Source organism: Bos mutus, chromosome 5 (assembly GCF_027580195.1).
Source record: "Bos mutus isolate GX-2022 chromosome 5, NWIPB_WYAK_1.1, whole genome shotgun sequence".
Taxonomy (NCBI): Eukaryota; Metazoa; Chordata; class Mammalia; order Artiodactyla; family Bovidae; genus Bos; species Bos mutus.
Genome location: NC_091621.1, coordinates 94,567,888 through 94,582,441, shown reverse-complemented (window position 1 = coordinate 94,582,441; position 14,554 = coordinate 94,567,888). Strand labels below are relative to the sequence as shown.

The 14,554-nt window shown below is 34.1% G+C and overlaps 1 protein-coding gene across 2 annotated transcripts in view; it reads left to right on the top strand.

The window, feature by feature from the left end:
- ERGIC2 (ERGIC and golgi 2) overlaps window positions 1-14,554 on the top strand; it is a 43,738-nt gene that overhangs the window by 17,030 nt on the left and 12,154 nt on the right. For both annotated transcript variants that reach the window (XM_070371264.1, XM_005894563.2), the window contains exons 6-9: window positions 3,828-3,868; window positions 10,388-10,489; window positions 11,568-11,663; window positions 13,768-13,823. In XM_070371264.1, the coding sequence (XP_070227365.1) occupies window positions 3,828-3,868; window positions 10,388-10,489; window positions 11,568-11,663; window positions 13,768-13,823 (295 nt within the window). The remainder of the gene's footprint in view (window positions 1-3,827; window positions 3,869-10,387; window positions 10,490-11,567; window positions 11,664-13,767; window positions 13,824-14,554) is intronic.

Below are 14,554 nucleotides of genomic sequence, written 5' to 3'. Positions count from 1 at the left end.
AGGATAGAATTCTTGCTTTATGATACTTTGTACTCAAAACTTTGTAGACATTCCTTTATTGCCCTCTGGCACAATATTTTTTTCCTTGTAGGGAGTGTATTTATCTACTTACATGCTTTCTTTCCTTTACTTTTAAAATTCAAATATTTATCCTATATATATATCCAAATGTAGATCGCCTTTAGTTGTTTTTGGCTTCTGGCGGTATTAGTGATCTGGATTTTTAAGTGTTTTTTGGTTGTTGGTTTGCTTTAAAGATGTTCAGAATAATACTTTTGTTTCTGCTTTTAAAGATTCTTATCAAATGATGTTGACTTTCCTGGAGTGGTTCTCAGTATTTTATCAACTCCTGCATAAGATGTATATTTGGAACTTTACCTCTGACTTCTGGATCAGTCTTTTTTTTCAATGCCTTCATTATGTTTTAAAATTCAGTGATTATACTTCCCACCTCTAATATATTGCAGATCACTCCATTTTTTTCTATCTTCATGATATTAAATCTCATTGAGAGATAATTAGAAAAACTTTTCTTCTTATTTTTAGAAATGGTATCATAGAGGAAAGTTAGGCCTTGGGCCTCAGATTGACCACATCCTTCAAATTAATGAATCTTTTCTGTCTATTTTCTTGTTCTTCTTTTGGATGGGAAAATACATGGCCAAATAACTGACTGAGAGTTGAAGTAGACTGTTAACGTCAGTTCCCGTTTCCTCCTCAACTCCACTTTTTTTTTTCCCAGACCTAAATGAAACAAGAAGGATATATAGTTTAGATATGCTATGTTTCTTCTAAGTAAAATTAAAGCTTCAGATGTTTTTGAAGAGAAACGAAGTCACACTGGATTCAGGATGGCAGAGTGCTTCACTGCTGCTGCTGCTAAGTCGCTTCAGTCGTGTCTGACTCTGTGTGACCCCATAGACGGCAGCCACCAGTCTCCCCCGTCCCTGGGATTCTCCAGGCAAGAACACTGGAGTGGGTGAGGGCGCTAGTATTTCTTTTCCATGTTTATTTTTTGATAGGTTCAATTTAGCTAAGGTAATTCCTGTTTTGTTTAACTGGTGTGACTGTCCTCATTAGCAGGCAGCTGTGGCAGTAATTTTGCTTAATTTATATTACTGTCCAGGTCACATATAAGCTGGGACTAATACTGCTGTGGAATGCAGTCTGTGGCATTGATCAAATTATTAAAAGTGTTCTTAGGATGGACGCTGTCTCTTCCTCAAGTGTGTTATTGTCTTTTATCACCTGTTTTCCTTGTTACTGTGAATTGGCAGTTTAATTGCTGCTTACATGAACTTTTCTTGTCTCATGAAATTAATTATGTGTTGGGCTGTTTTCTCAATTTAGTCTCCCTTGTATGCTGGCTTGCATAAGTTTATAAAAATTTCCAGCAGGTGGATGCTGATTTAAAATAATTCAAAACAATGATATAGTTTGTGTCCTCATTTTTCTGTTTCTTTGAACATTGTGAGGATTTGAGGAAATATCATCTTGAGTTTATCCTCTGAAATTTATTTATGCTATTTTCTAGCAGTCTCTCCATATTCTGAGTGTCTGGCATTCTTCACGTTTATTAAGTCTCTGATTTTTTTTTTTAATGTATATTTTTTCTGGATAGCTTGTCTCTCTAGCTAGATGCTAAACTCCTGAGAAGAAATTGCTTGACTTTTTCTTTTTTTCTAGCTCACAAAATGTAAAGCATAACACATTACAGAACTGGGGCAAGATCATTGATTATTCCATTGTAACAATTTATTCCATTTCTTTCAATCATTTGTAAATAGGAAAGTTTTATTTTAACTGTCATATAATAAAAGTCATGTCTTAGTCATAAAGCTGCTGCTGCTGCTGCTGCTAAGTCACTTCAATCGTGTCTGACTCTGTGTGACACCGTAGACAGCAGCCCACCAGGCTCCCCTGTCCCTGGGATTCTCCAGGCAAGAGCACTGGAGTGGGTTGCCATTTCCTTCTCCAATGCATGAAAGTGAAAAGTGAAAGGGAAGACGCTCAGTCATATCCAACTTTTAGTGACCCCATGGACTGCAGCCTACCAGGCTCCTCCGTCCATGGGATTGTCCAGGAGAGAGTACTGGAGTAGGGTGCCATTGCCTTCTCCAAGTCATAAAGCTAGAAACTTTAAAATATGTATACTTCTTATATGTATACTTAAAAATTGTATACTTTTTGTCAGTAATTTTTAAAATGTTTAACAATGTTTTTGATAAGTATTCACTCCCTTGTCCTAATTTATATTAAAGTATTTGAAGATTATTAATGTAAAATTATTTGAGATAACTTACTTGTTTTTAAATTTTCACTCATTCTTTTAATATGCAGTCTGAATATAAAAATTCTAATAATTTTATAAATTTCTAAACCATGATCACATTATGCTATGTGATAGCTATTATTTATTTAAAGAAAAGAACCATTTTTAGGGATGTGAGAAAGTGAGAAATCTGAGAATTGGGCTTATACACTGACCCTTACTACCTGTGATTTTGAAAAAAAGTTTTTAACCTTTTGAGTTCTTTTTTATATATAAAAGAATAATAACAAACTCACAAGATTGTTATGAAGATTGAGATGTTAATTTAAGTAGCATGTGGCCTAGCCCAAAGCCACTCTGTGATTCCTTACCTGCTGTGTTAATCTGTTGTGTTACCTGCTGTGTTAATATGTTGAGCAGTTTGGGGATACCAAAGGAAAAATGGCATAGTCCCTGCTATCAACAGTTTTATTCACAGAGTAACTGGGGAGCAGGTGTATGTAGCCTTGTGTGTTGGCCTTGGTGTGTTTTTTAGATGTGAGCATTTTCTCTGTGTGCCATGGTATGAAAAGGTTGCAGGAGGAGTAACCAAAGTAATTTCATTGTAATCAGAAAGAGGGGGGCAATTTAACCTGGAACAAATGGTGTATAGAATTTAGACCGACTTTAGGGTCACAATTACAGGAGAGGAAGTCTCCAGGTTAACATAGTTAAATAACCAAAGGCACAGAATTAGAGCTGTTTGATGGAATGAGTGGTTAAGACCAAGAATTTGTAGAGAGTAGTATATTTAGGGCATGTTATGGGCGGCATCATTAATAATAATCATGAGTTAGAACGTAGAATTAATATGCCTAGTTATGAATTGTCTTTATAAATATCAAAGGTGGACTTGCTATTTGAAAATTAAATTATGAGTATTGCCACAAATTATGGGTATTGCCACAAACCATGAGAAGCTTGCCTTTTTCCTTCTGAGTCTACAAAATAACAAAATTTGTCTTTGAATTGATGAATATAGTGCCTAGATAACATTTCTTGAATTATTCTTTTTTGGTTAATACATTTGGGAATTACAGTATTACAGACATTGTTTAGCTTGTTTCAAAACTTGTTGATTTTATCTTGGTAAAATACCATGACAGAAACATAGGCTTTGGATGCTTGAATACTATACTTAAGCTGTATGAGTTTTTCATTTCTTCTTCTTTTTTAAATGCTTAAGTTTCTTGCTGGCATCATTTAAATGATTTTAAGCCGTAAATTATCATTTTGTATATGTGATAGATTGCATTGTATCCATTCCTATAAATGTAGGTTTCTATAACAGGAAAATATTTGCAGTTAGTAAAATTTCTGTGTACTACTTTTGAGTATAAGTATCATATATTTAAATTTATTAGTTTGACTTATGGAAGATTAAATGTAAATTATGAATACTTGTTTTTAACGGCACTATAAATTTGTTCCTTGCTCAAAGAAAATTGTTTTAAATTATAATATTAAAGCTGGGAGAAATTGACAGTTCTAGTGATTATGTTTTGTTTTATTTCAGGCAATATTTGATCTTTCACCACAGCAAAGAGAGTGGCAGAGGTAATAAGTAAACAAAGTATTGTGGTTCATAGAAATCTAGATCTTGCTTTGCTTATTTTGTCTACTGTGAATTATGTATAGATTCCTCTAGGCATTTGTTTGAATGAAATATTAACAGAATACAGTATATAATACAGTCTTTTCAATTTCAAGTTTTATCAAATCTTTGGAATGTCATATCTTTTCTCTAATCCACTTTGAACCATAAATACATTTTATTTTACATTTAAAATTGTATTATCTATTTAAATATTTTTAAAAGCATATGTGATCAAATTTGAATACAAAGGATATTAAGTGAAAATAGAAGCCTCCTTATCATTCTCTAAACCTAGTACCACTGACGAGTGCTAATAACCAGTTTTCTGTATGTGGCTGTATTTGCTTATGTTACTTTTTTCCTAATACAAATGGGGTCATTCTATACATCTATTTTATAACTTGCTTTTTACAACCTAACCTTATATTTTGGACATCTTCCCACTTAAGTATATACAGTGGTATATTTTATTGACAAACTATAATAGTTTTTGGATACTTATTGATGGGTATTTAGATTGCTTACAGGTTGCTAATATCAATGCTCAGTGAAAAGTCTTGAATCTAATTTCTCATGTGAATATATGTATATATTCCTTATGTACTTGTGTGAATATATGTATATAAAATTTCTAGAAATGAAATTTCTCTTTTAGATAATATTTAGTGTTTTGATAAGTTGTCACACAAGGAAAAAACATTTGTAATGATGAGGTGGTTGTTAATTAAACTTATTGTGGTAATCATTTCACATTATATATGTTTATACCTTAATCTTATACAATGTTATATGCCAGTTATATATCAGTAAGATTGGTAAAAGATTTTGATAGATAATGCCAAATAGTTTGATTTATACTCCACAACTATGTGAGGGTACTTGTTTCTTTAACCTCACCAACAGTGGGTATAATCAGACGTTTTTAAAAAAATGTTTGCCATTTTGATGGGTGAAAACTGATAATGCACTTTTAAATTAGCATTTCTTTATAAATAAGCTGAATATCTTTGAATTTTTTTTTCCCGTTTGTATCTTTGTATGAAACTCCTTGTTCATGCCACATGCCAATTTTGCTTGGTCATTGGGTTTCTTCTTACTACTGTTAAAAGAGTTCTTTGTATATTAAAGAAATTACTTTTTTATGGTAAATGGTTACTGCATCCCATCTCTGTCCTTTCTTTTTGGTTTCTAGGCTGTGTCTTGTGTTTAAAAAGGCATTAACTAATTTAAGATTATTAAAAAATAAATTTTTTTACTCATCCTTTTCTTTCTTTTTAGTCCCTAAGTATTGGTTCATTTCAAATGCCTTTTTCTTTTAAAAACACTTTCATTGTTTGGAGAGATTAAAAAATTTTTTTTTTTTTACGTATAACTAAATCACTTTACAGTACACCTGGAACTAACATAACATTGTAAATCAACTTCTGATATAAAGTAAAAAAAATTAAATTATAATACCATTATTGCACCTTAACAAACTAACAATAAATGTTTTATATCATCATATTACGATTTAGTATCCAAACTTCCCCCAATTGTCCTTTAAATTTTACATCATTTGTTTGACTCAGGATCCAAACTGCATCATTGAATTGGTTAATGATGCTTCCATTTTTTTTAATGGACAGATTCTCCCACCATATCTTCTTCCCTTTTGCAGTTTTTTTGTTTAGGAAATTGAATCATTTGTCCTGTAGAAGTTACACAGTTTGGGTTTTGCTGATTGTATTCCTAGGTTATTACTATACAAGCTCCTCAGGACTGTGTGTTTCTTGTAAATTAGTAGTTCTAGAGGTTTGGTCAGATTCACGTTTGATTTTGTGCCAAGAATACATTATGGGTGATGCAGTGGCCTTCCATCAAAAAACACGTAATGTCTCTTGATCTGTCCCTTTGAGAAGTGAGCAGCCTGTAATAATCATAGTCCAGATCCACACATTTTGTTAGAGGTTACAAAATGGTAATATTCTAAACCTACCAGTAGTTTTCATTTTTTAACTGAAAATGTTTCTATAAAGAGAAACCTTCATCATGATGTACACTCTACATAGGAAAAGAAAGATAACAGATTCTTCCCCTTTTACAGCCAACTTTCGAAATACTCTAATCACCAAAGGTGACAAGTGGGTTTTGTTGCTCTTGTTACTGTCTTTGGCATATAGTTGAAACAAATTAGTTGAACAAAATAACTTAATGTTTTGGTGTCTCTGGGCTTCTAGACCTTTTAGTAGAGAGCTGTCCAGGAATGAAATGTATTACTTTATTCTAGAAATGTTAAAAGTTATAAGTCTGCTTTCATGTGGAATTTTATTCAGTGTTCAAAACTAGTAATAAGTGAGAGACAACACTGTGTTTTTACTGTTAAAATTATAAATATGTTCCAGCGTGCAGTTTTCTATTTTCCATCATAGTGCACTTTTTCATATCCCTTCATCTATGGAATATTAGCTCGGGTTTTTACTGGCCTATTTGAGGCTCACACACACACACACACACACACACACACACACGGTTTGTTGTCATCAAGCTCTTTTCCCACTGCCCAAGCACTAAAATTTGAACTCTGGAAATATATGACATGCAAAAATATGAAGGTTTCAATTTCTGCTAGCATTAGATATAAAGTTTTTGAGTCTCTGTACATACATATATCTAAAGATGAAATCTGACCTCTTGAAGCTTCCTAAATTATTTGTGTTCTGCTTCCAAACAAATATTTGTGAATGGACTACAGATGCCTAAGGCCTAACAACCTTAATAATGTGCATACCAAAATGTTCTTTTCCTACAGAATTTGCTAAAAGATATTTAAGTTTTCTTTGATTTGTTCTGCTTTCTTAAATATTTAGGATCCCAACTAATCTTTTTCATCTCTCACTTGCCCTTCTAGAAAATGTTTATTATTATATCATGATAGTATGTAAAATATATTCTGATTTATATTTGCTTCTTCAGGTGTTTGTTTATAATTTTTCAAAATTATTTATGTATGTTTATATATGTTTAAAAACTTTTTATGAGTATTTTTAGTTTCACACCAAATTTGAGTGAAAACTATAGAGTTCCCAAATATCTCCTGTCCCTTCATATGCATGGCCTCCACCATTATCAGTATCCTGCACCAGAGTGGTACATTTCTTCCAGTTTATGCACCAATATGAATACATCCTTATTGCCCAGAGTCTGAAGTTTACATTAGAGTTCTTAGAGTCTTAGAGATGTACATTCTGAGTTTTAACAGATACCTAATGACATATACCCACCATTATAGTATATGTATTTTTGCTGCCCTGAAAATCCTGTTTTGTCTGTTCATCCTTCCTTCCCCTCTGGGTTATAAATTTTGTACTAGCTGAGTTTGAGTTCTAATATAGATGACTTTGGATGTTAGTTATATAAAGGTATAGAGTTAAAGTAGGTGAAATAGGATTATATCTAAAGATACAAAGTTATTGTTAAAAATGGTAGAAATAGAAGTAATACTTTTATTCTTGGTCTTGTTGTTCAGAATAAGTAATTTCATGAATTTAGTTTAAAAAAATGTCTTCAAGCAACTCTGTTTTATTTTGGCTAAGTATATTTAAAAAGAAAATCTAAGCATGAGTTCTCAAATGTATACTAAGCTCTCTATAATCCTATATCTTATATGCTGATACTTTTTTTAAAAATTATAGGTAGAATGTAATATTTTGTTTAGAATGGTCATGTCATAGAATAAAGTTCAGGTTACTTCGGGAAAGGCAGATACTAGGTGATGTTAAATTTCACTGTGGCCTAATTTGTACTGAGAATTGGAAGCTCATGTTGTAGATTTATACCCCAGTCATCTCCACTTTTTAGTTCAGTTGCTCACTTGCGTCTGACTCTTTGCGGCCCACAACTGAAGCATGCCAGGCTGCTTCCCTGTCTATCACCAACTCCTGGAGCTTGCTCAGATTCATGTCCTTTGAGTCAGTGATGCCATCCAAACTTGTCCCCTTCTCCTGCCTTCAGTCTTTCCCACAATCATGGTCTTTCCAGTCAGTCAGTTCTTCGCAACAGGTGGCCAAAGTATTGGAGCTTCAGCTTCAGCATCAGTCCTTCCAGTGAATATTAGGACTGATTTCCTTTAGGATTGACTAGTGCGATCTCCTGGCAGTCCAAGGGACTCTCAAGAGTCTTCTCCAATGCCACAGTTCAAAAGCATCAATTCTTTGATGCTCAGCTTTTTTTATACTCCAACTTTCACATCCATACATGACTGCTGGAAAAACCATAGCTTGGAATAAACAGATGTTTGTCAGTAAAGTAATGTCTCTCTTTTTCAATATGCTGTCTAGGTAGGTCATAGCTTTTCTTCCAAGGAGCAAGCGTCTTCTAATTTCATGGTTGGAGTCATCATCTGCAGTGATTTTGGAGCCCAAGGAAAGAAAGTCTGTCACTGTTTCCATTGTTTCCCCATCTATTTGCCATGAAGTGATGGGACTGGATGCCATGATCTTAGTTTTCTGAATGTTGAATTTTAAGCCAACTTTTTCACTCTCCTCTTTCACTTTCATCAAGAGGCTCTTCAGTTCCTCTGCTTTCTGCCACAAGCATGGTTTCATCTGCATATCTGAGGCTATTGATATTTCTCCCAGGAATCTTGATTCTAGCTTGTGCTTCATCCAGCCCAGAATTTTGCATGATATGCTCTGCATGTAAGTTAAATAAGCAAGGTGACAGTATACAGCCATGACGTATTCCTTCCCCAAATTTGAACCAGTGCGTTGTTCCATGTCCAGTTCTAACTATTGTATTGCTTCTTGACCTGCATACAGATTTCTCAGGTGGCAGGTCAGGTGGTCTGTTATTCCCATCTCTTGAAGAATTTTCCACAGTTTGTTGTGATCCGCATAGTCAAAGGCTTTAGCATAGTCAATAAAGCAGAAGCAGATGTTCTTCTGAAATTCTCTTGCTTTTTCTATGGTCCAGTGCATGTTGGCAATTTGATCTCTGGTTCCTCTGCCTTTTCTAAACTTGAACATCTGAAAGTTCTCGGTACATGTACTATTGAGACTGAACTTGGAGAAATTTGAGCATTACTTTACTAGCATGTGACATGAGTGCAATTGTGCGGTAGTTTGAACATTCTTTTGCATTACCTTTCTTTGGATTGGAATGAAAACTGACCTTTTCAGTCCTGTGGCCATTTCTGAGTTTTCCAAATTTGTTTGCATATTGAGTGAAACATTTTCACAGCATCATCTTTTAGGATTTGAAATAGCTCAACTGGAATTCCATCACCTCCACCAGCTTTGTTTGTAGTGATGCTTTCTAAGGCCCACTTGCCTTCGCACTCCAGGATGTCTGGCTCTAGGTGAATGATCACAACACCATCATGGTTTTCTGGGTCATGAAGATCTTTTTTGTATAGTTCTTTGTGTTCTTGCCACCTCTTCTTAATATCTTCTGCCTCTGTTAGATTTCTGCCCTTTATTGTGCTCATCTTTGCATGAAATGTTCCCTTGGTATCTCTAATTATCTTGAAGAGATCTCCAGTCTTTCCCGTTCTATTGTTTTCCTCTATTTCTTTGCATTGATCACTTAGGAAAGCTTTCCTCTCTCTCCTTGCTGTTCTTTGGAACTCTGCATTCAGATGGATATATGTTTTCTTTTCTCTTTTTGCCTTTCGCTTCTCTTCTTTGCTCAGCTATTTGTAAGGCCTCATCAGACAACCATTTTGCCCTTTTGCATTTCTTTTTCTTGGGGATGGTTTTGATCACCATCTCCTGTACAATGTTCTCTATCCAGAGTTCCTCAGGCACTCTGCCTATCAGATCTAATCTCTTGAATCTATTTGTCACTTCCACTGTTCGTTGCTCATTCGTGTCCGACTCTTTGTGACCCCACGGGCTGTAGCCCACCAGGCTCCTCAGTCCATGGGATTCTCCAGGCAAGAATACTGGAGTGGGTTGCCATGCCCTTCTCCAGGGAATATTCCCGACCCAGGTATCGAACCTTTGTCTCCTGCATTGCTGGCAGATTCTTTACCATCTGAGCCACGAATGAAGCCCCCAAGTCTGTTATTTGACCCTGTATTTGTCCTGTTCTTTTTATCTATAACACTTTATTCAGTATCTGACAAAAGCTAATTTTGTGATTGCTGCATATGTGCATGAAGAATGAATTTAGATATTCAGATGAACAGAAAGTCTTTCTCGGTGGCCCTCATTCCACCTGTGATGGACATATAAACAGGATCCACACGCTCATTATTTGTAGAAATAGACAGGATTAGGGACCCCAGCTTTTAGACCTCTAGCCACACTACCTCTCTTTTCTTACTTTCCAGGAAATGACCAAAGAATACTTGGAATTTTATTTTAGAATAAGTTTCTGTAATAATAAATATATGACTTAGCTAAGTCAACTAGCCATTGTTATTTTTCAAATACTGTTGACTTTCTCTTTGTGTCTTATTGTATTTTTAAACTGTTGCTTGTTTGTTTTGTATTTAGGATGCTACAGCTATTTCAGAGTAGACTGCAAGAAGAACATTCACTTCAAGATGTGGTATTTAAAAGTGTTTTTAAAAGTGCATCAACAGCACTTCCACCAAGGTGAGATGTGTATTTTAACTGTGAGACTATTTACTAAGGATTTACTGTGACATGATTTAGTAATGGTTTAGTTCTCTGAATCTCCTAGTTCCTAGAGAAAATATAATCATTCTGTATGATGAAGATGCTTTTTTAATTCTTGAATTTATGGCCAGTGATATTGATCAGGATTATCATAAATAATAATATTTTTATTTAATTTTTCTCTTTTATGTGTGTATGGTATACCTTCATATAAAATTGTACTAAGTTTTAAGAACAAATTAATTGCATTTACCATTATGGTGATGTATAAACTTTGGTTAGGAATTTCATGTTTTTATGTTACTTTTGTCTCTTTTATAGATTAGAAGAGCTGATATTTGGAAATGCTATTGTCATAAAAATGATTATTTAAATTTAAAACTATATAGAGGTTTTACATTTGTTGAGGAAGAAAATGTTCTTATGTATATGAAGTTAAGTGTCATGCCCTTCCCTTACCTCATTCTTTTTCCCATGCCTTCCTATCTCCGAAAGTACCAGAAACAAATGATGAAAGAGTCTTTGTTGGACTAATAATTCTTTACTTTTCATTTTTCTTCTCTCATTAGATTTAGTGTTCTGATTAAATTTGAATAACTATGAAATTTTAGGTTTGTGTAAATATATATTCAATAGTTGGGCTTTCCTGGTGGCTAAGATAGTAATATCTACTTGCAGTGTAAGAGACCTGGGTTCAATCCCTGGGTTGGGAAGATCCCCTGGAGAATGAAATGGCAACCCACTCCAGTATTCTTTCTCGGCGAATCCCATGGACAGAGGAGCCTGAGGGCTACAGTCCGTGGGGTTGCAAAGAGCCAGACACAATTGAGCAACTAACACTTTGATTTACTTTTCACTTTTATATATATTTTTTTCATTTTTGTAGTTTTTAAAAATAAATGTTTAGATTTCAAAAAACTGCTATTCTGCTTTTGACATTCAGAACATTACGTAAAATTGATCTTTAGGAGTTTTTTTCCTCTATAAAATTTCCTCACCAGTAAATGATAACTACTGACTATGCTGTAAGTAATTGTAATGTATCTTGTAACAGGGAAGATGATTCATCACAGCCTCCAGATGCTTGCAGAATTCGTGGTCATCTGTATGTCAATAAAGTAGCAGGGAATTTTCACATAACTGTGGGCAAGTATGTTCTTTTCACTTGCTGAAAATACTTTAGACAAGTTGGCAGTTTGGTTAAAAGTCAGATCTTTGCTAATTGAATAATATCTAACAACTAAAGGACTCTTCAAATGTGTATTTTTGATGTCTTCAGATTGTTTTGGCCTTCAGCCTCAGGATAGAGAAGACTACTGACTTTAAAAACTTCTACTTTAAAACAAAAGGATACCAGTCATGTTATCTTTCATATATTAAAGTATAGAAAATATAGGTAAATGTGAATTAAAACCTTCAGCTTGCCAAGTGTTGGTAACAAACCTCTTACTTAGACATTTCGTTAATTTGTTCGTTTTGTTGGATGATATCAGGTTTTTTGTTTTTCCTTTCAGTGATTCTCATCAAAATGGAATCCCTAATTCAAGACAATATTTTGATGTAGGTAGAAATGTGTCTGGGATAAGGTTAAATTAGGTGAATGTTAAAGAAAAATCTCAGACCACCTGCCTTTATGAACAGAACCCAGCACAGAAACTGTCATATGGTAAACACCTGGTAAATTTCTGAATAAATAGATTCTCTGATTATCTCTTCCCTCTTTCTTTGCTTCTTTCCCTCCCTTCTCTCCTCCTAGCTAGTTTCAGAGCTGAACAGTTGTTCATTGTGAAAAACATTTCTTGAGTATTTGCTACATGGCAAAGTACCATGCTACATACTATAGATTAAACAGTGAAAACCAGAGAAAGGGTTTGCCCTTACGATGCTGACATTCTATGAGAGAATCTGAACTTTAAACAGTGAATTACACTAATAATTACTTAATTATAGTTGTAGCTATAAAGGAAAACTGTGGCTGATAAAAAACTGTATAACAAGGTTGCTGGTCTACTCTGCAAATCAGTGGAGGCTTTATTGAAGAAAACCTTTGAACACTAATGGATGATTCAACATTTTATATGTAAAGGAGAGAATAGCATCTAGGCTGAAGGAAAGGTCATAAAACAGGAAAGAGCATGGCTGGATGGATATTTTTTTTAATGTACAGAGAAAACATTAGACTTTGTTTCCGTGTTTACAGTGATCAGGTCGAGCATTGCTTTGTTTTTGTTATCCCACTCCTCTTAACATTCATGTTTTGTTACTGTCGCCAGGAGCTATTCTCCCCATTCCCAACCTGTAGATGGAAACCTTAGAACTTCTTTGTATCATGTAGTCCAACAGATAATTGTTGGCTCAAAGAAATTTAGAAGAGTTTATTGCATCTCTGGATACAAACAAAATATCCTATTCCAAAATTAACTGAAAGAGGGAAACTGACAAATATATTTGGAACCTCTATATTTTGCCCTTTTTTCTTAATTTCATTAAGAACATTCTTAATTTCATCACACATCTTTCTGTGTGATAATTCACACGTTCAGTAAGAGAGGTAAAACGGAAAATCATTTGATTTGTATCCTATCCATATCATATCTGGGATTTTGAAAATAAGGAATGCCAACTCTAAAGCCCAATTAAGCAAATTGTTCTCTCCCAGAAAAAATACCTGGATTCCAAAAAAAAAAATGCAACAACCTAGATTCCATAAAAGTACTCAGTTACTACTATTATAATTTGAAGTTTATTAGTACGTTTGTGAAAATTTGTTTTCTCTCTTGTTATGTAACTACATGATATTTTCAGTTTTGCATCTTGACCCACAGACCTAAAATATTTACTGTCTAGGTCTTTTCAGGTGGCTCAGTGGTGATGAATCCACCTGCCAGTGCAAGAGACATGGGTTCAGTCTCTGGGTCAGGAAGATCCCCTGGAGAAGGAAACAGCAACCCACTCCAATATTTCTGCCTGGAAAATCCCATGGGCAGAGAAATCTGGCAGGCTGCAGTCCATGGGGTCACAGAAGAGTTGGATATGACTTAGCAACTAAAACAATAACAACTTTACAGAAAATGTTTGCTAACCCCCAGTTTATGGCATCGAGATAAATAGATTGAACTACTTAAATCATAGGTCAAGTATGTTATATTATTTAATTCTAAGAAAATCATATAGTTTAGGAAGGACCTGCTTTCTGATTTTAATTCATTATGTATTTAAATGTTATTACTTTAATCTTTTTTCCCTCCTTTCAGGGCAATTCCACATCCCCGAGGTCATGCACACTTGGCAGCACTTGTCAACCATGACTGTAAGCAGTTTTTGAAATTTCTTTCTGGGACGATATCCTTGGGAAAAGTTTGTTTTTAAATTTTTAGTGCAGGTACAAGGTGGGGCTTTGATAGTGGGCTGCTCTGAAAGAAGATATCTACAGGAGAAAATAAATGATCGAACTTAATGACTAATCCATTTTCTCTTGTCTTTAAGCTACCTATAATTCTATTTAGTCATAGCTCAGAAGTTGCTGAGGTTAGGGGAAGAGCCTTAGTGTCCTTTTTATCACTTAGTACACATTTCTGTTAATTTTTACAATAATGAAGAGAATATATTTGAAGTTTCCATATGTAAATTTAAATAGGGATATTTACACATGGATATAAAGTATTCAAGTTAGTGTCATGTAATGGTTATCATAAAATTTAGTTTTTAAAGTCTCTGCTGGAGAATAAAAACAAGTAATAAATTCCATAAAAAACAAATTTGGTCACATTTAGCAGTGATGTGTATTAAAAATATATCTGATCAGTTTCATGGACATCACCCCAGTTCTTCTAACAACACCGTTCTGTTTCTATATGATGATTTGGACTAGAAAAGAATTATATTTTTGGTTATCAGAATTAGATGTTGTATTATTTCTTAGATGTTAATTTGTATATAAGTATGAAATTTGTGATATAGCATTCCTATGTATTCATATACATTTTTCTCAAAATAATGTGGTTTTAAATACAGTATTAATCATACCACCAGATTTTAGAT